At 36.0% G+C, this 26504-nt stretch overlaps 1 protein-coding gene across 3 annotated transcripts in view; it reads left to right on the top strand.

Moving 5' to 3' along the window:
* Positions 1–25709, top strand: part of DGLUCY (D-glutamate cyclase) — a 42224-nt gene extending 16515 nt beyond the window's left edge. For all 3 annotated transcript variants that reach the window (XM_082762666.1, XM_082762667.1, XM_082762665.1), the window contains 11 exons: positions 1110–1263; positions 1971–2169; positions 3834–3984; positions 5525–5647; positions 7480–7677; positions 9820–10080; positions 10536–10635; positions 12367–12515; positions 16570–16689; positions 18266–18417; positions 23596–25709. In XM_082762666.1, coding sequence (XP_082618792.1) covers positions 1110–1263; positions 1971–2169; positions 3834–3984; positions 5525–5647; positions 7480–7677; positions 9820–10080; positions 10536–10635; positions 12367–12515; positions 16570–16689; positions 18266–18417; positions 23596–23739 — 1751 coding nt within the window. In that variant the 3' untranslated portion in view covers positions 23740–25709. The remainder of the gene's footprint in view (positions 1–1109; positions 1264–1970; positions 2170–3833; positions 3985–5524; positions 5648–7479; positions 7678–9819; positions 10081–10535; positions 10636–12366; positions 12516–16569; positions 16690–18265; positions 18418–23595) is intronic.
* Positions 25710–26504: the final 795 nt, after the last annotated feature.

Genomic DNA, 26504 nt, shown 5'->3' with positions numbered 1-26504 from the left:
TTCTGTATTTAGTAACTTTTGTTAGTAATAAACTGCATTTTTGTGCTGGCTGGTCCCAGAAGAGCAGTTTGTGGGCACATTCAATATGCAAATACATGCTTACCTCGGTTTAAGCCTTTGCTTTATATTTTTTCCATCAGGAATAGCTTTATCTTTTGGTTTCTTGGTTGGCTTTGGTCAAAAGTAAAATCTGGCCGATTTCTACAGCCTTTTAAAGAAGATCATTGATTTCAACTGAATGATTGCTTCTTGAATGACTACCAGAGTCACAAGTTCAGACTACCACTGTCTTTAGGAAAGTGGGAGCTTCTACACAGCCTCTTACTTGCCTGTCTAATAGCTGGCACAGTATTTAATAAGTTTTCAAGACAAATTGATACACACTGCACAAATATTAATATCTTTAGAACCTGTTTTGTGGTAGCAGTCAGTAAGGTTTTAAATAAAAGCTCATTATGAGTGAAGAAAGTGTAGCAGTTATATTCATTTTGTTCTTTTAAATTAGAAATATTAGAAATGTCTGAGTTTCAGTGTGCTAAGCAAGAGATTATTCCTGAGCTGTAACTTCTCTATTAAATTGCAGACCAAGGTAAAATTATATAGTCAAGGAATGGGCTACATGAGGACAGAATATCAGCATTTTTCTGTTATACTGGCCATGATTTATAACTTAGCATTGAACTTTAAAAATGGTTAAAGTGTGGTATGTAACAGTCCCCCTCCCACCCCCCCTTTTTTTGGCTCTGTGCTGACATTTGCACAAGTAAAACATTTTCCTATACAATACTAATTTCTCAGGTTATAGAATAAATTTTGTTTATATGTAAGTTCATAGAATTGTTTAGGAAAATAATTATGCATTCTTCATAGTCTAGTACTCTCCATGTTTACCTACTACTTTAGCTGTGAACTACTTGACATACAGAGTACATCTGGCTACAATTTTTAAAATAGTTCTAAAATTTCTTTAATTCAATTACAGAGTTTTGAAATAAAATTTCCCTTCAGGTAATTTTATAGACCATTTACAGAGAGCTATACAGAAAAGTTTGTTTCTTAAACAAGGAGCTGAATTAATAAGCAGTCATTCCTACCTTCCACAATTTCAGGCTATAAACAAGCTAACATTGTGATTTTGCACAAGTCCCTGGCTGATGACTTTGAGAAGTTCTGTCATGCAAACAATGGACCTCTGCCATTGCTGTACAGAAGCAAACCAGGTGACTGGAAATGTCCTTCTCTGAGTAGTGATTCTGATATCAGGTAAGTACGGGCTGACTGCTTCTCAAAATTCTGCAGCGGGTGCTGATGGTGATTAGGAGAAATCAGTTTCAGGGAATAACCTGCTCTCACTGTTGTACATTTTGAACAAATTTATTTTCTTGTAGTTATACCTTTGAATGAAAACTGTGCATGAGTATAAAAGAGTAGAATCAGCCTAATCATCTAGTTCTTGAGAAACTTCTTATCATAATTATCAATAATGCAAGTTTTTCTCTAATGTAAAAGTGAATTTTTGTGTAATTTCTAGAAGTTTTGCAGTCTGAGCAGAATTAATTTACTTATGTTTAGGCAAGGTAACCACATTATATTTTTAAGGGTCTCTGAAATTTAAAAGATGTACTTCTCTAGCAAATACTAAAAAGAAAACTTAAAACAGCTCCCTAATTTTGGAATCCGTGAGGCATGATACGTGTAATGGACATTTACCTGTAAAACCTGAAAAATACAATGAAAAATACAAAGATACTCTAACATGTTCTGTTTGCTGTGTAGAATGCTGTTTATGTGTAGAATAAAGTGTTTGGTTTTGTCTGTGTTTTTTCATTGTTACTCAGAATGAAACAAAATGGACAAAGTAGGCTGGATCTTGTGGTTTGATAGTAGGTTAAAGTCAATTTAGATCATTCTGGTCATGTGCCTTGTTTTCAAAAACATGTTAAAGCTGTGATAACTTCTTATTTCGTTAGGACTGACTGCCCACAGTATAGAGTGTATGAGCATGGAGCCTTCACTGGATCTGTAAAAAGTCTAAAGGAATATTCGGAACAACTTACGGACATGGTGACTTTCTATTTAGGCTGCAGCTTTTCTTTTGAAAAAGCAATCCAAAATGCTGGCATTCCTATAAGAAACGTTGAACAAGAATGTAATGTAAGCATGTATAAGGTAAGTAGATATACATATAGTCTTTGCTGTAACTTTTTCCATATTTGTCCATATTCATCTTATGGCCATATAACTATCGTGCAAAATCAGAACTTTTTTTCCCACTTGCAGAGTAGTTTTAGGCAGGTAGTAGTGCTCAGTGCATGAAAATATAGGGTAAAATATCAGGTCAGTGCTTTTCTCAACTTCCTGCAAGGCTGAATTTTTTTTGTTTTTGTTTACGGTGGCAGTTTTTTGTGTGTTCAATGGCAGCCATTTCATTTGGATTTGGTGCTTGTTTCCTTCTCTGTTTCAGCTGATGAAGCATGTGCTATTCTGATCATCACCTTTATATATGTCCCACTCTCCACACCAGTTCTAGCTTGTACTAAGAATATTCTTTTTATAAGCCTTGACAGTACAATCATAGAATCATTAAGCTTGGAAAAGACCTCCAAGATGATCTGGTCCAACCATCACCCTACTACCAATGCACCACTAAACCATATCCCTAAGCACCAGGTCCAACCTTTCCGTAAACACCCCCAGAGATGGTGACTCTACCACCTCCCTGGGCAACCCGTCCCAATGCCTAACTAGCATTAGCAGTTTGCTCTGCATATATGACAGTCACAGCTTGGATTTCTCTTATGACTGTAGAGCCTTTAAACTCCACATTTGCTAGAAACCCAGGCCTCTGGGACAGGTGTTCCTAAAAAGCTGAGGTGTCTACCATAGCACTGAAAATTATAACCATGATCAGAAGATGTATAACACAGATTTTAATGTGGGCAGAAGTCCTAGTATAAGCCTGACTCTGCTAGGTAGACACTTTAATATTAAGAACATTTAAGTGCATCTGCATGCCTTTTTCACACAATTAGTATGCTGTTCTGGTAAACAAAGGTTACTATTCTATTTAATGTTATCATTTAACAATATTTTGCTGTACTGCCGGTCAAACTGAAGAAACAAATGTGTTTTATGTGAGACCTATGAAGCTTAAAGAAAAAAGTTACAATTATATATCTGATTATAACATTTTAGAATTAGGTGAATTTCATCTGTATTTCAAAGACATGTACAGTGCGTTTCTTCAGTGACAGATATAACAAAAAAAGTAAAAACATTGACTATGCAGCTCTTGCTGTCTACGTCTCATTTATGTTCAAATGCAATTTACATCTCAGACTTTCTGTTCTAAAAAGCCAGGCTGCTTCATTTCTGAATAGAAAAAGGATTTCAGCATCCTAGTCAGAAAAGTTGATGAATTCCATAGATCCTTTCTAGAGGCACAAAAGGTGTTGTGTGTGTACAACTGGCATGCTGCTTCTTTAGAAGAGGGTACTGGCAGCAGCAGCAGTTGTTGACTCTTGCACATTGCAGAGTATCATGGTTTCTCCGAATTCCAGTAGAGATAATAGATTCAGACCAAACTGATTTGTCACCACTATACTTTTTGTTAGCTTTTCACTTTCTACATAGGGAGCAGAGGGTTGTTTTCTGACAATATTCAGAATATACTGAGCTCACCATGCTGGATGCTGCATGTGCTGAAGCAAGAATTAAAAAAAAAATGCTAAGAAAAATGTGTGTTTTTTGGGGAAAAAAAAAAAAAGATTTAAAATTAATGCTAGTATTGTGGCTTATTTCTTCTAATACTTTTGATTCTTTTAAACTGACAGACAGCTGTGCCATGCTACAGTATTTCTACTTTTTGCTGCAACTTAGTAGTCACAATGAGACCAATTCCTGAAAGCAAATTGGAAGCAGCTGTGCTAGCAACATCTGAACTAAAAGAAGCTCATGGAGCACCAATTCACATAGGTGACCCTGGTCAGTGTTTTTCATGTTTCACTCTACATATGCTTTATTGTCAATAAAAATGGCTGAAGGGGAGCCATGAGAAGTGGTAGGAATAAAATACCTGCGCTAGCTTTATCATGTTTTAATCCTTTCTAATGGTCACAAACCTGAATTGGAGTCGGGGTGGGGAGATAGATTTTGAATGAACAAAACACAGAATTAATGCATAAAGGCAGTTATATGGCAAAAACAGTTTTGGTAAAACATGTAATCATATTCTCCTAAAATGTATGCAGTTTCATTTATGTGTGAATACTTTCTTGTTGTCAAAGATCCCAGCAACAGGGTAGCAGTGATTGACAGCATGGGGAAAAGTATGTATGGAGGCATTTTGTGTCTTCATGGATGACTGTGAAAGAAAATACCATATTATGTTTTAAAAATACTGAAATAAGATACATTGAGCAAAACACTTAAGACAGAATAAATAGAAATATGACTTTTTATTTTTTATTTTTTTAAACAGCTTGAACAAGTCCAGGCCTATTCTTTGCAAGGAAAGATTGAAAACAAAAAAGATAAACAGGAGGCTGTTTGGGGAAAAGGAAGGAGGGAAGGAGGGAAGGAAGATGTAGACCACCTATAGTATGGAGATAGATCACTATAAAAAAAATTCCCTCTGCTGTCAGAAATTGGTCAGTCAATCAGTAGTCTCAAGAGCTGTGTACACAGCCTGATCATGTTGCAGAGTATGGAAAGAGATGTCATTGGTAACAGTACAATATGGAAAGAGATGTCATTGGTAACAATACAACCCAGTAATATATTTGGTCCGAGTGCTTAAATCTGAGGAATGAGTAATAAATCATTACTTCGGGTAGAGATTGGGAAAGTGAAGGAATACATTATGTGTTTATTTTTAACAGAAAAGAGTAAATGAATATATATACAGATTGTACAAACTAATTCCAGAAAAGACAGCGGTAAACTTTAGCATCTTAGGAATTTAAAAGCAAGGGGAAGAGAGCAAGTGCTTAGAATGACCCAGAAAAGAAGTAGGTGTTTGCTTTGTTAAAGCAAAAGACAATTTAATGAAAGCTGGCTAAGAGTGAGATGTAATTACCTAACCCAGAGAGGTAAAAGACTCCTCATTTCTTTAGCTAGAGAAGATAGGAAGCTAAAGTAGCAGAAAATGTGTTCTAGAAACAACTCATTTTGCATTGCAGTTATTTATTCTTGTCTACCAGTGCGAAAAATAATATAATTATTTTATTGATAGATAAGATTTATAATATCTTGGGAACTCAGCATACACGTCTAGTTTGTACTTTGCTGCAGAAATAAAGTGAATACATGTTTATTGATGTCACACAGATAAAGGGAAAACAAGACAGCTCAGGATCTGAGGACATGCACTGAAAGCAAACTAAATATGCCACTTCAGTAGTGGGATTTGCCACTGCTGTAATTCTAGCTGTGTTGCTTGATGATGTTTGATGTCCCCTCCCACCTTTTGTAATATTGCTGCTTGACTGAAATCTGTGATGGGTTTATTGTTGATCAATGACAGGTCTGTTGGGAATACAAGATCTTTCCAAACCGGACTATGGAGATCCAGTTCACCTTCACCCTGGTGATATTCCGGTGTTTTGGGCCTGTGGTGTAACAGGAGTAGAAGCAGTCATCAACTGCAGTATGTACAGTCTTTGAAAACTTTAAGATCATCCTTCAATCTCTTTTTCTTTCTCTTTTTTATTTATTTTTTTTAAATAGTGGACTGGATGAGTTGGCTGATAGGCTTGATTTGCATTGCAGAGCCCTAGGGTCAGCTAAAAAAGCCCCAGCCAAGCAATAAAAAAAAACCACCACCAACAACAACAACAAAAAACCTTTAATAGGACTATTTTCCATTGTGAAATGTCAGAAACTTAAAGCTCTGACAGCATCAAAACATCATTTTTGAGCATCACTAAAAACTAGGAACTTAAAAGTTTTCTTTTTTAAACTTTTGAAGTATTATTTTGTACCACAGTGCAGTAAAACAATAGTAAAAGGGAAAGCCAAAAAAAAGCAGCCAGATATCTTTCCATCTCGTCAAGAACTAGCAAACTGATTGACCTAGAAAAGACTTTGTAATTGTCTTGTGAAGAACTTTTATCTTTTAGTTTTTGTTCCAAAATGAAGTAAATGTGACACACTTTATATAATGGAATCCTTGTCCTCTGTAAAGAGTTGTGATCCTGCACTTTATCCACTCACTTATTAGAGGCATGTGTTCAAAGGGCAAGAAAATGCAACTAAACCATAGTGACAGTGTTATATATTGCTCTAAATCACTAGTGTGGAAGGAAACCTCAAATTTTTAGTTAGAAAAAAAAAGCTTAATACTGATAGACAGTATAATTGGGAGAGCCCTGGGAAGTTATCCATTTCATCCTGCTTTCCCTGCAGGATCTGCAAAACCCTTGTGGTATGCTACAGTTGGTTATCTGAGTGGTCTCAGCAAGTGTTGTAAATACATTCAGCACTAGGAACAGAGGCTTTTTTGTTGTTGTTGTTTTGTTCTGTTCTTACATACAACCCCTTTTCTCCACTCCAAAATCCAAGGTGAAAAGTCTACCCTCTCTCCTGTGTTCCCTAGCAGTTTTCCCTGTGATGCAGGATGCATGAAAGGAGAAAGGAGGAAAAAGTTACCAGTCTCTGTTGCCTAAGCAGCTATCTATCACGCCTTGGCCTGGAACTGATTTTTACTTCTGTTTATTTTTTCATTTCTTGTATTAAAAACAGTTGTCATTAATGGATTCTGAAAGCTCTTTATACAGTTTGTATCTTGCTGTGCTTCCCTCTCAGCTAAGTAGTTAAAATCCTGCCATAGCAGCAGTACCTGTACTTTAGATCCATCTGCTAGCTCCTCAAAATTATTGTCTATACACATGGTTTGGTGAGGCATATTAAACCTCCCCATTTTTTTAATCTGATAAAGGACAACTACTTGTCAGCACGGAGTTGTCACAGCTTTTCCATATCACTATTAAATTTGTATTCAAAGGTAGAGAGACACTGTAGCTTCCTGCAGCAGTTTAGAATCTAGACAATTTATTTTTACAGAAACAGTATCACCAACACCCTGTGCAAACTTCAGCGTTAACTTGTTCTTAGTTTTTTCATGCATGTCAAACCCAGTTTTCAGACTTGCCAATTCCTGACTGAATTTCTTGAAGGGTACCACCGTTCAGTTCCTAAATTGCCTGAAGCTTATACTAAAGAGGATAGTGTAAAAAAACCTGCTCTCAACTACCCACATGAGCTTTTCAGAAGTGTAAACATTTTCAGATGTATATGCATACATTTCTTTCCTCAAAGTATATTTATTGCTGCAGTGTATCTTAAAATATCACCTGTTTTGTAAGTGTCATCAGGCAGGGACTCTGTGTTGTTAAATTGCTTCTCGAGATTTTATCATTCTGGTATTTCAATATAACACAATAACAAAGTGTTTAATTGAATCTTTTTCACCTGTTCTAGGATCTCCATTAGCTTTTACTCATTCTCCTGGCTGCATGTTCATCACTGACCTAAAGAATGACAGTGTTACAGTCGGGTCCTCAAGTGAAGTCCCACAAGTCTACTGCATTTCACAAGATCCTTTGCATTATAGTATGGTGTCAGCAGAAGCAACACAAAAGATAAAGAATCTGGAGAACCTGATCGGAATAGACCCAGGTAAAAACAATCAATCAAACAAAAAACCTCTTACTTGAGTGGATTTGCTATATCAATTGTGCTTGTGTAGATGCCCACAAAATTCAGGAATGCAATAAAAACCTAAAGGCAATTTTAAGATTTTAAAAAAATACTTGTGCATTACTGTGAGTTAATATAACTAGTTTTGTTTTGTTTTCATTACTATATGTAATATCAGAGTTTGACCCAAATCATTCAACCTTATGGGTAATGGAACATATTTAAATGTGATTACTGCATTCTTTCAAAGTACACAGAAGCTTCACTGTTTACAGCAGACTGGAGCATCCACAGGGAATAAGCACTGTTGCTGAATAAATCTGAAATTGATAAGTGCAGGGCACCTCAGCATGCGGTAAGAGCTATGTAAGTGTTCACTGTTGAGTAAATAGTACATTTCTTTACATACATTCGTGACTGCTGTTTTCTTACTGGGATATTCTAGTAGTTGCATGTGTTTTTCAAACGTCCCTCTCTGATGGGTGGAACTACATCAAACTCTGCTGACATACTTGTTGCTGAGGTGTTGTGTGATGGACCAAAGTGACCTGATCACAACAGAAGGTTGAGAGGTATGGTTGTGTACGTGCACAAGAGAGAAGAGATGGAAATAAGAGGATACAGGAGCAAAAGACAGAATAACACAACTATTTCCAAAGTGCACATTGAGTTAGTCCCCTCTGTCTCCTGTAAATTTTGATCTCACTTTCCTGTAAATTTTTTGAAATCTTTTACAGGCAGTAGTGGAAAACAGCTAATGCTCAGCTCTTCCAAGCTCAGGGTTTGGGCTGTGTGCATATATTTGGGTCTGTTTATTTTTACTTACAAGGCCTTTCCTTTTATCCGCTCTCTGGAGTTCAGCATGGCACAATGCCATGCTCTGCAGAAATACCGGACCTAACTTCAGAGTTAGCTCATTTTATTGCTAAAAGAGAGTAGCTGCATTACTGTAGTACTTCAACTCAGTTGATATGCTCCACTTTTCAAAGACTAATATACCCTGTTTCTGTTACTTGAGTTTTGTTGAGAACTTTTTTTCTTTGTCCACTATCTATAAATTATATATTGCCTGTATGTTGTGTAGGAGGAATGGTGAGAAAAAGACAAAGAGGAAACTTGGTTCACCAACAGGAAAGGAGGGAAAAAAGGTGAGAAAGATTAAGATATGAGGAGAATAGAAAACAATAGTGAGGACTTGCCTCTCACTTTCAGCCCATGATTATCAGCACATCATGCTGGTATCCATGGTTTTCAGGAATGCGAGCAAATCTAAAGGACTGCATTGCACACTTGTGTTTCTGAGTGTCAGGAAAAGGAGAGAGAATAGGAAATATTGCAATAATAAAAGACTTAAACAGATAGGCAGAGTTGCCTCTTTAGGGACTGACCCAAGAGATCTACTAATATTCTCCTCTTTCTCGAGGAGAAATAACATGTAACAGGAAGATCTTTTAGTAATTGCCTAGATACCAATGTAGTAGTTGAGTTTATCAAGTCCCCCATAATTCACAGTGTATCTGAGCCCTCAATAAAATTATTAACCACAGAAGTAAGTTGAATTTATTTGGAAATTAGCTCTTTCCTAAAGGGACAGTGTTAAGCAGAGTCAAAGGACCAGCTTACTCAACTGAGGTCTGCATTGAATCTTCCATAAAATGGGGGAAGCTTGAGTAGCAAGCTAGATTTAGTAGTAAAGCAAATAGTTTAGTAGTTAGACATGGTCTGGCACAACTGTAACCACAGATCAGAGGAAAGCAGACAGTAGAAGGAAGGGAGACGATATTCAATGAGTTCTTAGGAAGAAAGAAAAAAACATGCAACTTGCACCAATACCTAGAAACGCTAGCATAGTAATTTTCAAAACCCAGTTAACCAGAATTCTTAACCTGGAAACACAGCTCGTTATTTTCATTACTCATATCCTATACCTTCCTAGGTTTCCTGAGGAAATTAGCCCAGTTCCTGTCTTGACCAGAGGTTTTTCTTTTTATTGTATTATTTTTACCCGTATTATGTCATTAAAGTACGCAGATTCACCCAAACAGAAACTTCAAAAGGAGAACAACGTACTGAAGTGTACTGTTCTCTTAAAAATATATATCTTTAAAAATACTTTTGTAGGAGATCGGGGTATAATTCATTTACACCGCCCGGATGAGCTGCTGAAGGCTTGCCTGGCCATCTCCCATGCTCGGTCAGTGTTGATAACAACTGGATTTCCTACCCACTTCTCTTATGATCCACCAGAAGAAAATGATGGGCCCCCTGGAGCCCTCGCCATCGCAGCCATGCTGCAGGCCTTGGAGAAAGATGTTGCTATAGTAACAGATCAGAGAGCCATGGATCTGAATAAAAAGATTATTGACGATGCTGTTCAACTAGGTAAGACATACATTTTTCCAGTTTTGTCTTCCTAATTTGAGCCAAGGTTCGCTTCAGGTATTCTCATTGTAACTTACTACAGATTTTTTTTTTCTTTCAGAGAATGAACACGCCATTCATCCTGAACCTCTGATTAGCATTGTTATGTTTTGTTAAATGAAGCTGGCACCAAGTTAATGTTTGTGCATCTGTTACGGTTAGCCGTTCGTGATGAATTCTGGATGTCTGTTCTTATTCTAGTAGACCTGTTTTCTATCCCAAGGTCCCCTTTATCAGTACTAACAACTAAATGAATTTCATTAAAAGCAAGGATGCAGGGAGCTTATCAGGAACTGTGTAAACCCACTGAGGCCTGAATATTCTAACTATTCTACCTAGGAAAAAAAATAATCACTGAAACACACACCAAAAAAAAATGGTACATAGTATCTGAATTGTATTTTATTTTCCTCTAGGAATCCTGAAGAGACCTGTCCCTCTACTGAGTTATCGAAGGGAAAATGCTGATTCAGCTTTGAGGTTTTTGTGCGAGAATGGGAATCCCAGAAGACCTAGGTACATTTATTCAATTTTTGAGAATGGGTCACATTTCTACTGCATAGTGTTATAAATAATCGTGACTTAAGAAGGTGTAACGCTTGCAAGTAAATCCTTTAGAACTGGAATTAACGGAACAAACTTTGAAGCAGAATATTGGTATTATAGCACACATACAGAATTCCATGTTATTCTGAGAGTATGCATTTCTGGGGTACAAAAAGAATTGATACTTCACATATCAATAGCTTTTTCTTCAAAAAAAATCTAAAAGCTTTTCAGCTGTTATTCCATAGCAATATGCATATACGTTGCATAATACATATGTTTTTTCCCAGTTTTTAAATCAGCATAAAAATTAGGATGCAGAGAGGTAGAGTCAGTTAAGGAGCTGGGAAAAGAATTTGTTTGGTTTCTACAGCTTTGGCTCATGTTTGACAACTGGGAAATTGGATCTGACTTAAAAACAGTTGAGATTTACTAATACTGCAAAAGTGATTGTCCTATTGTCTTTAGGCAGACAAAACCAAAGTTATAGAAGTATGCATGCACTTCTGAATATTGAGTTAAACAGTTTGCATACGTGGTGTCCAGTGTAAAATGTTGTGCAGAAATTCAGATTTGTACAAGTGCATGATTAAGGTTAAAGCACTGAAAAATACATTTCATTACTTAGTAAGCAACTTATGTTTCCTTTAAATAGGCATATATTGTTCATTTTTATTGATCTTTCCCTGTACAGCATTTCAATGCTGTTGCCTTCCATTTGTTCTTCTTAATAAAAAGATCTTTCACTCTGGTATTTGCTTCACCAATGTATTGGTTGGCATATGCTCTAAGTTCAGCATGATACCGTCTTGAGTTTTTATGTAATGTTTTAAAAGCATTTTTTATAGCTATGCATCATTCAATTACAGCCAGTTTCTATTTCAATTGATCCCACAATTCCAATAAGCTAAAGTAAGTGTTTCTTTAAAGTAGACAACTACACTGTTTGAGGTCTCCTGAGTCACTGTAGATACCCACACACAAAAACATGAAGTAATTCAAAAGAATTAGTAACCTCTTGACAGCAGAATTGGAGAAATGAAAGAAAAATGACTTAATTCTAACATACAGTGGCAGAGCTGAGTACTAAAATTCTGCTTAAAGCATTGGACATCTGCAGTACATCTGTGTACTTTTGTAGCTAGCAAAACAAGCATGGACTTTAAAAATAAAAAAAAATCTCTCAAATCCACAGCCCCAAGATCTGAAGATCCAAACCAAAAAACTCCCTAACTAGATGCAAGTGAACATTTTCCAAACAATATTATTTAAGCAGAGACTACATTTACACCAACAAGGACTTACATCATCAATAAGTAGACACTTTTTTGTTCTACTTGAAAACACAAGTTTTATACTGTGAGATATTATATAGTTTAACACGAAAAAGAGCAAGCCCAGATGGCTGATCCAAAGGATTACTGCTTAGGAAGATATCAGGAACTTCCCTATTTGTTGGTGGCAAACGTGGTTTGATGAAGTTACACTAAAGCTATAAAGAAACTAGACTAACCTTTGAAAAAGAACTATGGAGAACTGCAAGTAGAAACAGCAATTCAGTATCCAAGTTTTACCTTACATCACAAATACTCAAAGAGTAGAACCAAGTACAACAGGAGAAGTACCCAACACAAGACTATTATAGGTGAGAATCAAAGATTTGACTCCATTCTTCTGTTCTTTTACTCTGTCTCTAACCAGATTTGATCACCTGATAGCAATAGAGCGTGCTGGAATGGCTGCTGATGGCAATTACTACAATGCCAGGAAAGTTAATATTAAACATCTAGTGGATCCCATAGATGACCTATTTTTAGCTGCACAAACCATTCCAGGAGTCACAACAACAGGTATGACTGCATTATGGTCTCAGAAGCAAGAAAAGCACAAAACAGGAACTCCTACTTACTGGAAGTGCTGCAGATCAGGAGGCAGGTGCTGAGTAATTGCTTGAGGACTACAGCTGTTTCTCTTGGTTGAATTTAAAGGGAGGGTCGCTAGAGAAAAATTACAGATTTTTATGAAAGGGTGCTCACATCCAAAAAAAATTATGGAGGAGTTGAATTCGAAGTTATTTAAAGACAAATACTTAAGCTTTGATGTGTATATTATCTATATGTGAGTGTGCATACATATGCTCCCCTAAATGTAGGTTTTGACAGTGACATCTGTACATTCTGTATTTTGCATGTGAAAGGCAGCATAGAAATACTGCAGTCATTTTTATGGTTGTTATACCTGCATTAAAAGAGCAGTCTGGACAGAACATTCACTTATGTTGCAATTGATGATGGATTCTCTTGACCAGGGATATCATAGCTGCATCTAGTATAATAGGCCCTTCTCTAAGAAAATGTGAGCATAAAATAATGATCTTTAAAGGAGTACATTGTCCTTCCTACCAAAACTACATTAGCATCAACTAATAAATCTAAAGATCTTTTGTCAATACAGTGCTCCTCTCTTTTGTCAATAGTCCTCTTTTTTTTTTTTTTTTTTTTTCTTCCAAAAACCCTAGTTGTATCTGGCTTTGTAAGAATATGCCAAAGATCAAGGATTCCTGGGTGTATATATATGAAGTGTTGTATAAAGTTCTTGTATAAACAAATGCTTCCTGCTGCATTGTGTGGCCCAAAATGGAGTTAGGAGATACGTGATCTATATAAACATTTGAAACAAAATTAGACATAAAGTGTCCATGCAAGGCTGATTTCAGTCGCATTAGAACATGGTTGCTGGTCTGGCCTTTTTTCTTTTTGCTGTGCTGTGGACTCACTCCTAAGTATCACCAAAGGCACTGAAACTCTGACTTCTTAACAATTATGTCTTTCATATGTTTCCAGAGAGTGTAGAGCACTCCTGCAGAGATAATGCATAGTCTGGTCGCAGTGTATTGGAATCTTATTTAAAAGCTGTGTAGCAGTAGAGTTCACAGGTATTTTTTGTACCATCTTAAAATTTGCAATACATTTTATTCAGATTTAATGAAAATATTTGCCCTGTTCCTAAGGAGTAACATTCAACGTTCAAAAAGAAGCACTCTAGATGGCACTCTGTTGGCAATCAGCAGAGAAGCTGAAGATTTGACTGAGTAAGGATAGAATAATGTCTTTCATAAAGATGTTGAGCAAAATGCCTGAGAACTTTATCTGCTGCAGTTAATTTCAATTACCTTATCCCTGATTTTAAGTTAACTTGGATAACTTTGTATACTAGAAATGGATACTAAAAAGATAGAGTTTTCGGTATTGCAGAAGTCTTTGCACTGTGTCAGTAGGTAGAGAAGGGAAAGAGTAGAACGTATGTTACATGTTGATTAATTGTCAGATTTTTCATTGAAAAGTAGAAGTTTAAAAAAATCTGATGTAGGAGTCTGACCACAGACAAATCATGAACAATGCCTACAATTTCATGGAGTAATATCATAAAAAATGTGATTTTAAGTGCAACCTTCAGGAATATACAAAGCAGAGACTTTCAGGAATATACAAAATAAGAAGACATGAAACAGTGAAGGTGGAAGGAGTCATTTCCATGAAAAGTTGAAATAAAAGATTGAGATGTTACCAAAACCACATGATAATTTTCTCAGCTGTCATACAATTGACATAATTATATATGCTTTTTGAAGACCTGCATTAAAAAAAAAAAAAATCACATTCAATTTCCCTTTCACACAAATGATTTTTAGTACAGAAGACTGGCATTTTCTGCATTTTTCAGGAATTCAGTTTCAGAAACTAATGTAGTCAGCAAAAGCTTATGCAGAAGATATGACAAAACTGTATTTCCTCTGCCTGTAAAGCACTCAGGCCTTTAGGAGAAGAAATTTCTCCTTTTCTATTTTCAGATATGCATTTGAGATTTCTGCAGTGGGATGAGATGAACTGAATGTTTGAAGGGTCCGTGTCTCTCTGCTGACTTTCAAAGAAGTCTAACTGACTAGCTCATATGTACACAACTGTTTTGTCAGGTGAATCTCAGTCTGGAAAACCTATAAGAAAGTGTTGTCCTCTGTAAAAGAGGAAGAAGAAAACAGATGGTGCATGAAATTGTTCGATGTGGAAAGATGTGATGTTTTCTTCCCAGTGAAATGCAAATGGGTTCCATCCAAAGCAGTAGATCTACCAACTGTTAACCAATGTTATCTTTCACTGCTAAAGAAACTGTTGATTGTCCTTAAAGACAGAGTTCGTTTTAACCCCTTTAAAGATCAAGAGCAGAATTTTGAATATACCAAAATATCAAAACATGGATTCTTACAAAACAGTAATAACTGCCCTATTTATATATGATGAATGGTGCACCATGATTATGTCATTTGCTACATGAAACTTACTATCAACCAAACAGATTTTAGAAGGCACCATTAAATCCCAACACTGAAATAAACACGAGCAGTTTATTAAAGCAGACAATTCTAAGCAAAAAGAAAGGTTACCTGTTTCATGGCAAAACAATAAGCACTCATGAAAAATATGTGTCAAGCTTTACATGTTCGCCAACAGATTATGCCTGTTTTGTAAAATAAATTAAAAAAAAAAAAAAAAAAAAAAAAAAGTTGCTTTAGGTTTAGCCATGAAAATCCTTTACAGTCATTTGGTTGTGTGTCACTCTGTTACGCTCACCTTGACTCTACAGACTTTGGGATCTAAATACGAAACTGCTACTGAGAAATAACTTTGAATTTCACTTACATAAGAAGTTTATTATAGAGTTATGTGAGACATTTATGCAGTTAGTAAACATGTTAAATTTATCAATTTTCATCACTTAAAGTGTAAATTATAAATACTGTAATTTCTCTCTGTAATTTTTGTAACACATACTATGCAGAACAGCCTTATTTCAAATTCAAATGCCATACATTACAGTAAGGATTTGGAGCTCTTCACTGTGCTAGAAATTGATGTTCTTTTTCACAAACATTAACTAGGATAAACTTGAGAAGAAGCAATTTAAACTAACAGGTAAAAGAGAATTTAAATTTCCATTTAAATAATTGGATTTTTTTTGCCTTTTTTTTTTAATATACTGGTAAGAGACTAAAGGAAGTTCTTAAGTTGATAGTTTGTGTTATCCTGATCTCCAGGTTTCTGAGTGACACCTTACAATCTAATGTTCCAAATATAATGTTGCCCAGAATGTTTCTGAAATAACATAGGTCCCATTGATTTTACTGAAATCAGTGATGTTCTTGATTTCTGGAAGACAAATATACAGCATTTCTACTTGACCAACAAAAATCGAGATTTCACCCTCTGAATATACAAACACTTTAAAAAAAAATGCTATTTTTTCATATATTTTTTTTAAAAAAGGTAATGTTACACAGCATTGAGCTCTTTGTATACATTGCCAGTGCAGTAAGTTGTTCTTTTTGAAAATAACTATATATTTTCTTGCATATCTTTCTGCAATAGTTACTACTTTTCATCTCTCTTTTTTTTTTCTCTTAAATTTCAGAGCAAGACTAACTTTTCTCTGTTTGATTTGCTGTAGAATTGTAGGCTATTTTTTCAAGTTTATTTTGTATTTATTTTCTATCTTCTTTCTTTATCTGTACTAATTTACTTGTGATAATGCATTATGTAGAACACTTGTTTAAGTTTACTGTCTTTAGTTCTGTCTGCAGTTCCTGAATGCTTGATAATTTTGTTTTCTTTTACCTGCACGAGTACAGCATGCACTGTATATACACTAACAGGTTAGCATGCGGTAATGTGATGCTTTCAGCATTTGTTTCATGATCTTATGTTTATAGATACTTCTGATGAAAATACAAATCATCTCATATGGAGCTATGAACTGTCACAGAGACTTGGGAAAGACACTGGCTGCTTTATAAATGGATTGTTAGCTATATGCTGGCTTCATACTCATTTGATCTCTTTTTTAATAAAGGTGTTGGAGATGGAGGAAATGAATTAGGAATGGGCAAAGTAAAAGAAGCTGTAAAGAAGCACATAAAAAATGGAAATACTATAGCCTGTGATGTTGAAGCTGATTTTACCGTTGTAGCTGGTAAGGGAATATTGGGGTGTGGGAAAGTTGATGTTGCAAAGAGAACTGAAAAGGAAACACCTGACTTTCCAACTAATTTATATTGGCCCTTTCATTGTATGATCAAGTCATCACTAACAAACAAACCTGTCTCTGTATTTTGTCCATTACTTGAATAATTAAGATTCTACTGTTCTAGCAGGAATGACTGAAAGTTGAGGATGCTCAGTCAAGAAAGAGCATTTCATCGGAAACAGTTGGGCAAATCCTGAATAATCTTGAAAAAATCACATAGTAAATAAAACAGGGAAGACTGCAGAAGTGATCTATCTGGGATTTTTTTTAATAGTCTATGCACATATGAATTTTCAGTATAACTGATAAAATTCTGTGGGTGTGACCCTGTCAGGCCTAAATCAGCCATATTGCACTTACATGAGATGATAAATTCTTTCAGCAGCCACTCCAAGACATAAGTACATTCTTAATATACAACATAAGTTGGATGTTATAGCTCAAAATTCTCTTCTGCTGTAACATCTTAACAAGCATTAAATATAATTTATTGCAAGATTAGCTCAGCAAGGACGAATTTATGAAGTGAATGGGCCATATTGTACTCGAGCTCAAGTTTCTAACCTAAGTTAGAGCACCTGTGTTTCTAACACTGCTGATACTAGAACAGCAATTTTGAGGGGAGAGATGGGATTGTGGTGATAATTATATCTAATTCTTATGACTTAATCTACATGTTGCTTACAGTCACTGTTTTGGAAATTCTGGTGATTTTTACCTTGAAAGCAACTGTCATGCCCAGACCCTGCACAGGCAAGTGAGGGGAATATTTAGACGTTTGTGTGGAAAATTACATGCACTGAAACAACCTCCACACTTTAGAAAATCTGTCTGTTCTACATCTCTGGTAAAGGTGCCAGGCAGCAGAGATAACTTCCCACAGCAAGTTTCAAATCTAACATTCTCCAATATAGCCTTGACAAAGAAGTGGTCAAACAAGAGTGTGTGGAGTGATTTAGTCACAGCATGCAGACAATTCACGGATATTAACTACATTAGAACGTCTTTCTGTATACAATACTTAAACAAAGGACACATCATTGAGACACAATTAATTTCACCTGAACTTCATGTCTGATAAAGTAACTGAACCCTTTAATCCATCATCATCTGTGACCAAAAAGGGACTCTCTAGAATGGTACAGCGTTCTACCATAAAATCTGACTTCAGTGAAAATTTACATGGTTTAGGATATCAAAAATCTCCTACCTCTGTATCATCAACAGCAAAAGACACCAAGCTATTACATAGTTCTTCAAAAGTTCATGGATTTCATAGTAAGGGAAACCTGCAGAAATTTAATCTGAAATACTAATAAAAATATTTTAATATCTTAAGGAATTGCATATTTCTAAAAGTTCCAAATTGATGTCAACAGTTAATTCATATCACAGTTCCATTTCAGAATCACTGCATGACTCATCTGTAAGTGCCCTATGACTTATGAAGGTTAGGTATGTTTGCAATAACTGTCATTTATTTTTTTTAACACTTTGGTTTCATGGTGACTTTCTTTTACAGGTGTCTCTAACTGGGGAGGCTATGCCATTGCATGTGCTTTGTATATTCTCAGCACCTGTGAAATACATGATCGCTACCTGAGGAAAGCTGTGGGGTTTCCACAATTACTGAAGAAGAAGATCTGGTTATCTGCACTCCCATCAGTTACAAAGGTAATTTCCAGAGGGCCAGGGAGTTTTGACTTGCTCATGGGTAGATGGAATCAGCCACTAAATCGTGCCCAGTCACTGCTTTCACATGGTCTTTTGGTGACTTTGGGGAATTCCTGGTTAACCAGCATCCACACTGTATTTAGACTATCCTGTAAAGGGTTCAGAACATTATGAATGTAAAAAGCTTCAAGGATAAATTTTTTCCTGTGTTGTGACTTCAAGTGCAAAATCATGCTACAATTTTCTGAGAAGTGCAAGAAATCCTGTTTACTAAAATTAACCGGTTTTGTATAAGAAAATGGTCAGTTTTAGTGGCTGTCAGACTCTCTTCACCAGCACTACATCTACTTTAAAATATGTGGGGCTCTTACTTCTCCAGTCACCAGCTGTTTGAGATCTGTGAATGCTTGGGACAAAATCAGTTTGTATAACTAGAGGCTTCAGTAGAAAAAAATCTTACGTTCTACTACTAACTCCTTCCAAAATGCACTGCCACTGTGGTCTATCTTGAAATACAATCTTAGCTCCCTCCTAAATATGAGTATGCTACTAAAAATAGAGGTTTTCATTGTGATGTTTGATAATGAAGTTAAATTTGGAGATCTGCAAAAATTTTGCATTAAAATTACTACAAAATTTTTATATATTAAAAAAACTATTTTTTGTCCTTAAACCTTGTTAGAGTTTCACCAGTTTTTTGTTTGTTTGTTTGTTTTATGTAAAGGTCTAAAAGCTTCTGTAGTAGTTGAGCCCAGAGGTCCATTTGGCTCAGTCTCCTGTCTTTGGCAGGGGGCAGTAGCAGATGCTTAGGATGGAGTGTAGAATCAGATCGTTATGGACTTACAATTCCCAGCACCAGGGAGTTACAAGTTAGAGGCTTGTAGCAGACCACTCCGATTAACATCCAGTAAAAGATTAAATCCTGATGGTAGTCTCAATTGTTTGTGACACATTTGATAACTTGGCCTCCGTTTTGTCTTTGAGATTTTGAAGGAAGTGCTCTTGCTTTAAACCCGTTCTATTACCTTGTACTGTGAGGCAGAGTGATTAAAATTCCTTGTTCATTTCCTTAGCAGCACTCATGATTCTTACAAATCTCTGTTGTATTCTTTAGAAATCTTTCTTCCAAAACTAAAAGTCACAATCCTAATTACTGAAGCCACTCCATATTTCTGATCGTTCTACATTTCTTAGTTATGTTAGAACCTTTCTATAATTAAGTTTGAATATTTCTGAACTAAAGATGGAGAAAGACTTGCAGAGGAATATTTTTAAATGCATTTTGACTAATGGAACTCTGAACACTGTGATATGCTGGGAATGCACAGGTTCCACACTGAGAAAAAGTAAAATAACTAAGAGGGATGAGAACTGATATGTGAGCATCCTGCTAATCACATGGCTCTATTTTTAACTTGGCTGTGTTAAAAAATATATGCAGTGATCAAGTAAGGATTGTTCCACCATATTTATAATAACTGAGGAAATTCAAATCAGTTTTATTGGCAGAGTACTTCTATAGAGACTTGGAAAAAACACAGTATTGTTTGTGACCTCCAGGAATGCTAAGCAAAGTGTAATCCATCCAGCATAGATACTGTCTGCAACACTGAAATATTTCTACTGAGATGACAGTGTGTTTGGCCTGAAATTCCAACACAGTAGTGTAGAGTAGGTCATACTTTGTAGTTGTTGCTGGTTTGATTTTTCATATAAAGAACATAAAACTGAAACTGATCCCAGCCGTTAGCTTAGCCATATATACTTACCCTTTGACTTCTGTGTGACATGTAAGACAGCTCCAACATTAATTAATTTTTCCCTTTTGATTTTTTTGACTCACATCTACTTGTTTTCCCTTTGAATTTACATATCCAAAAAACTATGATCAAAATTCCTGGTAACAAGATACAGCAATTAAATGTGATACTGTATACAGGAAATCCTTGCTTTTATTTTACTAAGTTATACAGCTGGCGATATTGATAATGATCCAATAATGAGCTGCTGAAAGTTCAACACTAAAATCTATTGAGATAAAATTAATGGCAACAGTTTTGTGGGAAGAAAGAAAATGACAAATCTTCTGACAAGAGGAGATTATATCTTTAATTATAAATCATAGAACAGTAAACAGCGCAGAAGATTTCCTGAGCTTGAATACATTAGTGTTCACATACTCCATTAGAATAAAATAAAACATCAGACCATTTATGGTTTACATGGCTACTTTCTGCCCAGTACAGCTTCTTTTAATGCTGTAATAATTACCCTAGTAAGATAAAAAGCGCCACCATACCCACCTCAGTGTTAATATTTGTGTGGTTGTAATTGGAAAGAAGACATTTGAGTAAGTGCCTAAGTACCAAACAGCTTTCTTATCACATTTTATTTTTCTTCCAGAAATGGCATTCTTTCCATGAAACCCATAGATCATAATTACTAAATTAAGAAGACTTCCCCTGAAGTATAAAGGTTTTCTCCAGCCTCACATTAAAGCAGTATCAGGGTTGCAATGCCACAGTTCTGGGTTTTGTTACATTCTCCATTTCTGCTCAACAAAATACTAAGATTTTTCTCAATGCATGACTTATTCTTTACATATATTTTAATAAGAGATACTGAGAAGCATTTGGTCATTGCTGACACCTTGATCAGTAAGAAATAATTGATCTAAATCGTCTTTACCTACCTTTCAGGTGTGGAGTTGAATCAAGATTGTGTCAGTTAATCCGATGCTGGTTTGATTTTGAACATAGTGTAAATTGTGTATGTTTCACAAGTGCAACCAGTAATGTTTGATGAGAGAATACAGGCATAGTTATTTAATATTAAGCCTGTTTTCCCTATGTAAGCAGACCAAAGAGCTCTAGCCTGTAAATATATAGGAAAAACAATTCAAAATAAGAAATGAAATTTTGCTTATCCAATTCGTGTGTCTCTTTTGTGACATGGGAGATATAATTTGCCACTTTGCATATAGATACTCAGTGCCAAGACAAAATCTCTCTTTGCAGAAAGATCAGATGCTTCTATTTGCATTCATATATTCATATGTATCATCATGCATGATATAAGGTGCTGATAAATGACAATGTAGTGCTTTTTATGCTAAGAGTGTCTTCAGGTAATTTCCTTAAATAGCTGTATCATTGCTGTATTGTTACACGATGTCAAGACTGACACCATGTAACTATAGCTATTTTTTCTTTAATAGAAAAAGAGTGGCTCATTTCACTTTGTTACAGCTAAGATCTAGGATGCATTACCAGGAAATATAAAATGTTTATATGGAGTGCATTCAAAAAGCAGGTTTCCAAGTTATACTGAATTCTCTGCTAAACAACCATGTAAGGTATGTTTTGATTCTGTCAGAAATGTTAATATTTTGGCCATATACAATTGTATGTAAAATACAACCATATTACGTATAAATTCAGATCTAAAGCTACTATATTCTATATGGTTTAGAAGTCTTCCTAGAAATGAAATAAAAAAAATAAAGCAAAACAACATATTTTCTGTTATATAGATAACATAGACATTAGAAAACAAATATATAAAACATTAGACATTTTGACATTGCAATGTTTTGGTCATTCATCTGTGTCCAGGATATAAAGGACTTTGTTAATGCTTTTGTAGGGAATATCAAACAAAAAAGTATTTGAACTTATAGAGCTGTCTGTCAAGGACACTGGTAGAGCTTCATATGGTAGTAGCGATTTCCATCAAAGCAGGGTCTCACATAACTGGAAGTAAAACAGACCAAAGACCAGAAGAGGCATTCTTAGAAAGAAGGCATTCATAGAAAGAAAAGTTACTCTTGAGGAAGGAAGAAAAAAATATATGTATATGATTACATCAAGGTATTATGTAAGTTACGTGAGAGGAGGGGTGGAGGGAAGCAAAGATGTGAGTAGGCTTTTTATTCTTCTTAGATTTTTATTAACAAAATTTGAGGTTCAAATTATCTTCATATAAGGTCTTAGCATTTTCTGTAAAGAGTTTTAATACGTGTATTTCATGTCAAATGAAGAGAAGAGTATCTAGAATAATGGCATTTTGAATACCTCCAGAATTCTCAAAGATTACTGAACGAACAGACAATTTATGCACTGCTGCCTTGAAGGACTCTTTATTATAACCACCACGGTAAATGGAATGTGTAAGCTTCATTGAAATTCAACAGGAGGTTAAAAATTTCACAAAAGGAAGAGGTTTCTAAGTTCTGAGATTCTGGGAAATTTCACAAAACTGATTACTGGGGAGAAGAGAGAGGGGTCTCTTCTTTAATGCTGCTACTGAGGCTGTGGCTTTTCAGAAAAAACCTTTTGGGAAGGGACAAAACAGCTACACATATGTCCGTTAGAAACCAGGCTGTTCCAATTTCACTGTTGACATAAGTAGTGTTTTTTCAGAGCTGATTTTATCCCATCTTTTCTTCTCACAATGCTAACTGGCCCATAGGTCACAATCGAGGATTTTGATCCCTCTGTGTACTTCAACAGTTCAATCTGGAACATGCTTTATATCTGCTTATACCACTGTTTAGCAAGAAAATAACAGTTATAAACACAAAATTGAGTTTGCAGTTCAAAACAAAGGAAATTAGACATTACTTCAAAGAATTCCAGGAAAGAGCAACTTCAGGTTTGTATTCCCCCCCCCCCCCCCGATTCCTTTCTTAAGGGACCAGAATTCACATAAAATCAATAGAAAAAGAGGATAGAGAGCAAAAGGCATGTAGTCATCGCAGAATACTCAGGGAAGAAAGTGATTGTGCAGCCCAGTGAGGTTCTCTTGTTAGCCTTCTTCCCTGACATACCCTTTTCCTCCTCTGTACTTTTTCTTTAAAAATGCATCTGCAGCTTGTTGCTCTGCTAGGGAAACAACAGGTAGTTTTCTGAGGTACTTCAGGTGGAGGTTCCTCTGATTCGCATCTGTGCAATACAGGAACTTGAAATCAGGCACTCAGCATCGAGGGACTTGAAATCAGGCAGACACCAACGTGCTGTTTGAGGGAGTGTAGAGAAGAAAAATGGTGTTCACGAACTGCTATCCAAAATAAATACGGAGGGTGAGGTCAGAGTCTCCCTAGGTTTAAAACAAAGATCTTGATGAATGTTTCTTTCTGATTTGGGATATTAATTATGTCATATTCCTTTATCTTTTAAGGAAGAAAAGCTTCTGAAAGCACTTGTGCAGCACAGGGTCCGCAGTGGAAAAACTGCCAGTCTAGAAATGGAAGTGGACGGGCTGCCCTTCTATGACACCCACTCGCTAATGATTGAGAAGCTGCTGCAAGAGCTGAAGCAGTAACTGCCCCACAAGATTTCCAAATCAGGAGTTGCTCCTATTTTCTTATTTCCTAGGCTTTTTCTGATCTTTTTTTACCTTGTAAGAGATGAGTCTCTGTCTCTTAAGTACTGGACTTTTCATCTCTGGTGTCTTGCCCATGCACAACCTGTTATTATTGTCCTAATATTTTGGTGAAGCAGGAAGGAGATACCATAATGATTTGGTCTACCTTTCTTTTCTGTAATTTCATAATGGATATTAAATGATATTATATACTAGGAGGTGATCTGGCTTTTACGAAGAAAAGTTGTCATTAAAATGAAGCATGATTGCATTGCTGTTCCTGTTTTACTAACCTTGTAACTGCAACAGGAAGTAACTCTTGTAACAACTTGGATTTAAAAATACTTTGTGGTGGGGAAGACAGCTGCAGCAGAGTATTCAAAAGAAAACAAAACAGTAAGTGTTACAGCAGTAAAAGTTGTTAAATACAGCTCCCTTGCACACTTCTTCCTCTAATACTGTTTTCTTGCAGCAGTGGGTCATTTGTGGAAGTGCGAGGAGACAATGGGAGGGCTGCAACGAAAATAAGGGCAGCCCTGCAGACTTGCCATGTCAAGGGTAGGCTGCACTGTTTGCCTCCTTCATATCGGTAGTTCACCATTTATAAAAGGTTTAACATTTTGTCCCTTTCTGGGTAATACAGAAATACTGTAAATTTTTAATTCTTAACAATAGGATACCCTAAATGAGTTCAATCCATAGTGATTAAAAATAACGCTTAGAACTTTAATTTCTGATTGTGCTTTAAGAACATTTGCATTCCGTATAAAATAATGTAAATGAATATTTAAATAAATTCCAGTTATAGAAATACAGGTCTTGATGAGACTGAGTGAAGAAAAATTAAATTACATCTCAAAGGTCTACTGACAGTGAACCAGTACATGACAAACAGGTGTGAACTGCGCCTGACTTACGTCATTGAAAGCTGTGCTACTACCTCAACTCAAGGTGAGCATCTGGGCTGAAGATGTGCTAGTTGTCAGTCCTCACAGCAGGAAGGACAGGCTCTGTTTTGCACTGCACCTCTCAGGCACTGATGCTTTACCTGTCATAAAATGATTATAATGGTACAAAAGGAGAGCACCAAGCTATTGTGCTTCAACAGCATCCAAATGGCAGTTCTGTTTGCCCATTGTTTTCCAAAGGACAGTATTTCAACTGCTAGCAATGTCTTATATCTATTATTCTTTCTGGCAAGTGAGGTTTCTATTTTTTTTTTTTTTTTCCCTTCTTATCTAAGACAAATATGTAACGCTTTGAGAATAAGAAAAATCACTTTGTACCACAAACACCAGCATTCTTAGAACATTAATCTTCTGATTTCCTTGAGGATACACAGCCTGTAAAGATCTACAACAGTTGAACATGTATGAGAGAAAATCTTAACACCAGAATGCTGACAGACAGTCAGATTTGCCAAAGGTTCCAATGGATAATTTATGGCTCAGTCTTATTTTTTATTTTTTTTTGATTAATTTTACTTAAAACCTTTTTGAAGGACACTGTGGTGAAACTGTCTCACAATTAGAAAATAGCTCCTTTAGCAGTCTCCAAAATTATCTAAAACCATTAAGTAAGATGTTCAGTAAGAGTACTTGAGTGTTTTGTGTTTTTTTTTTTTTTTTTTGCCAAAGCCAGTAACCCCATAGGATCGCATACATTCATTGGTGCACAGAACCCACAAAATGAAGTTGATGTAATTTAAAGATACCTGTTCAGATAGAGTCATGTGATTTCTTTCTCTGTGTGCTACGTGCTTAGTGACCTGTTACGCTAACAGATGTACATTATTCTTTCCAAACACTGATTTTCATCAAATGAACTTGATTTGATAAACTTTTGTACTTTTCTTTCCAAAATATACGTTTTAACAGTCAGATTTTGTTAAGTATAAAATGTAATAAATTATTAGTCTTTTTCTCTAATGCGCATTTTAAAAATGCTTTCTCCTGTGCAGTCCCAAGCCCTGTATTTAATCCAATGCCAATATGTAACATATCTCTAGCAACCCTTGATTATGTTCGGGATGAAATAGAAAAGCTCTGAGGTTTACTTTCCTCCCATGGTGGTCACAGTTCTGCAGCCTACGCCCAACCATTACAATGTAGGAATAGTTGATGAAATATTGACTTCGTGCTGGGGTGGGAGGGACAAGCAACCTTTCCCTCCCTGCCTGGTTGGCAGGTTAGATGATGATAACTGCAGCAGGGTGCTGGACTGTTTCCATCTGATTTAAACTGCAGCAGCTGACCAAAAGTTGACCACAACAAAGTACCAACATAACTAAGTCTTAATCTGTCAGACAGTATTTGCATGTAATGTGGTGTGCTCTGCATCCCAGCTAATTTAAACATGGGTGACTATAAAGAAGTAAAGCGTAAACAGGGCAACAAATGTTTTATCTTAGAACAAACCATGTGTGTGTCTTGCAGCATGTCAGGTCATGGGAGCCTGAGCAGTTGGCTGTGTTTTCAACAATGTACACGGATGGATTATGGCAGTCAGGAGTCCCTGCCTTCCAATCCAGCTGATACAGGCAGACTGGAGAGGCTGGAGGAAAGACTAACAGAAAGTAAAGCTAAACAGCACTGATAGTCAGAAGAAAAGTGCATGTAATAAAGTAATTAATCCAGCATGGTGAGTGGTCTAAGTATGAAGAAATGCAAAAGAATTAAACAAAGCAAATGTTAACCTAAGCAAACCTAATCCCCTCCTTAGAG

The sequence above is a fragment of the Aythya marila genome (assembly GCF_965140915.1).
Source record: "Aythya marila genome assembly, chromosome: 5".
NCBI lineage: Eukaryota > Metazoa > Chordata > Aves > Anseriformes > Anatidae > Aythya > Aythya marila.
Note: the sequence above shows the minus strand (reverse complement) of the source record. Positions and strands in the feature narration are given on the sequence as shown.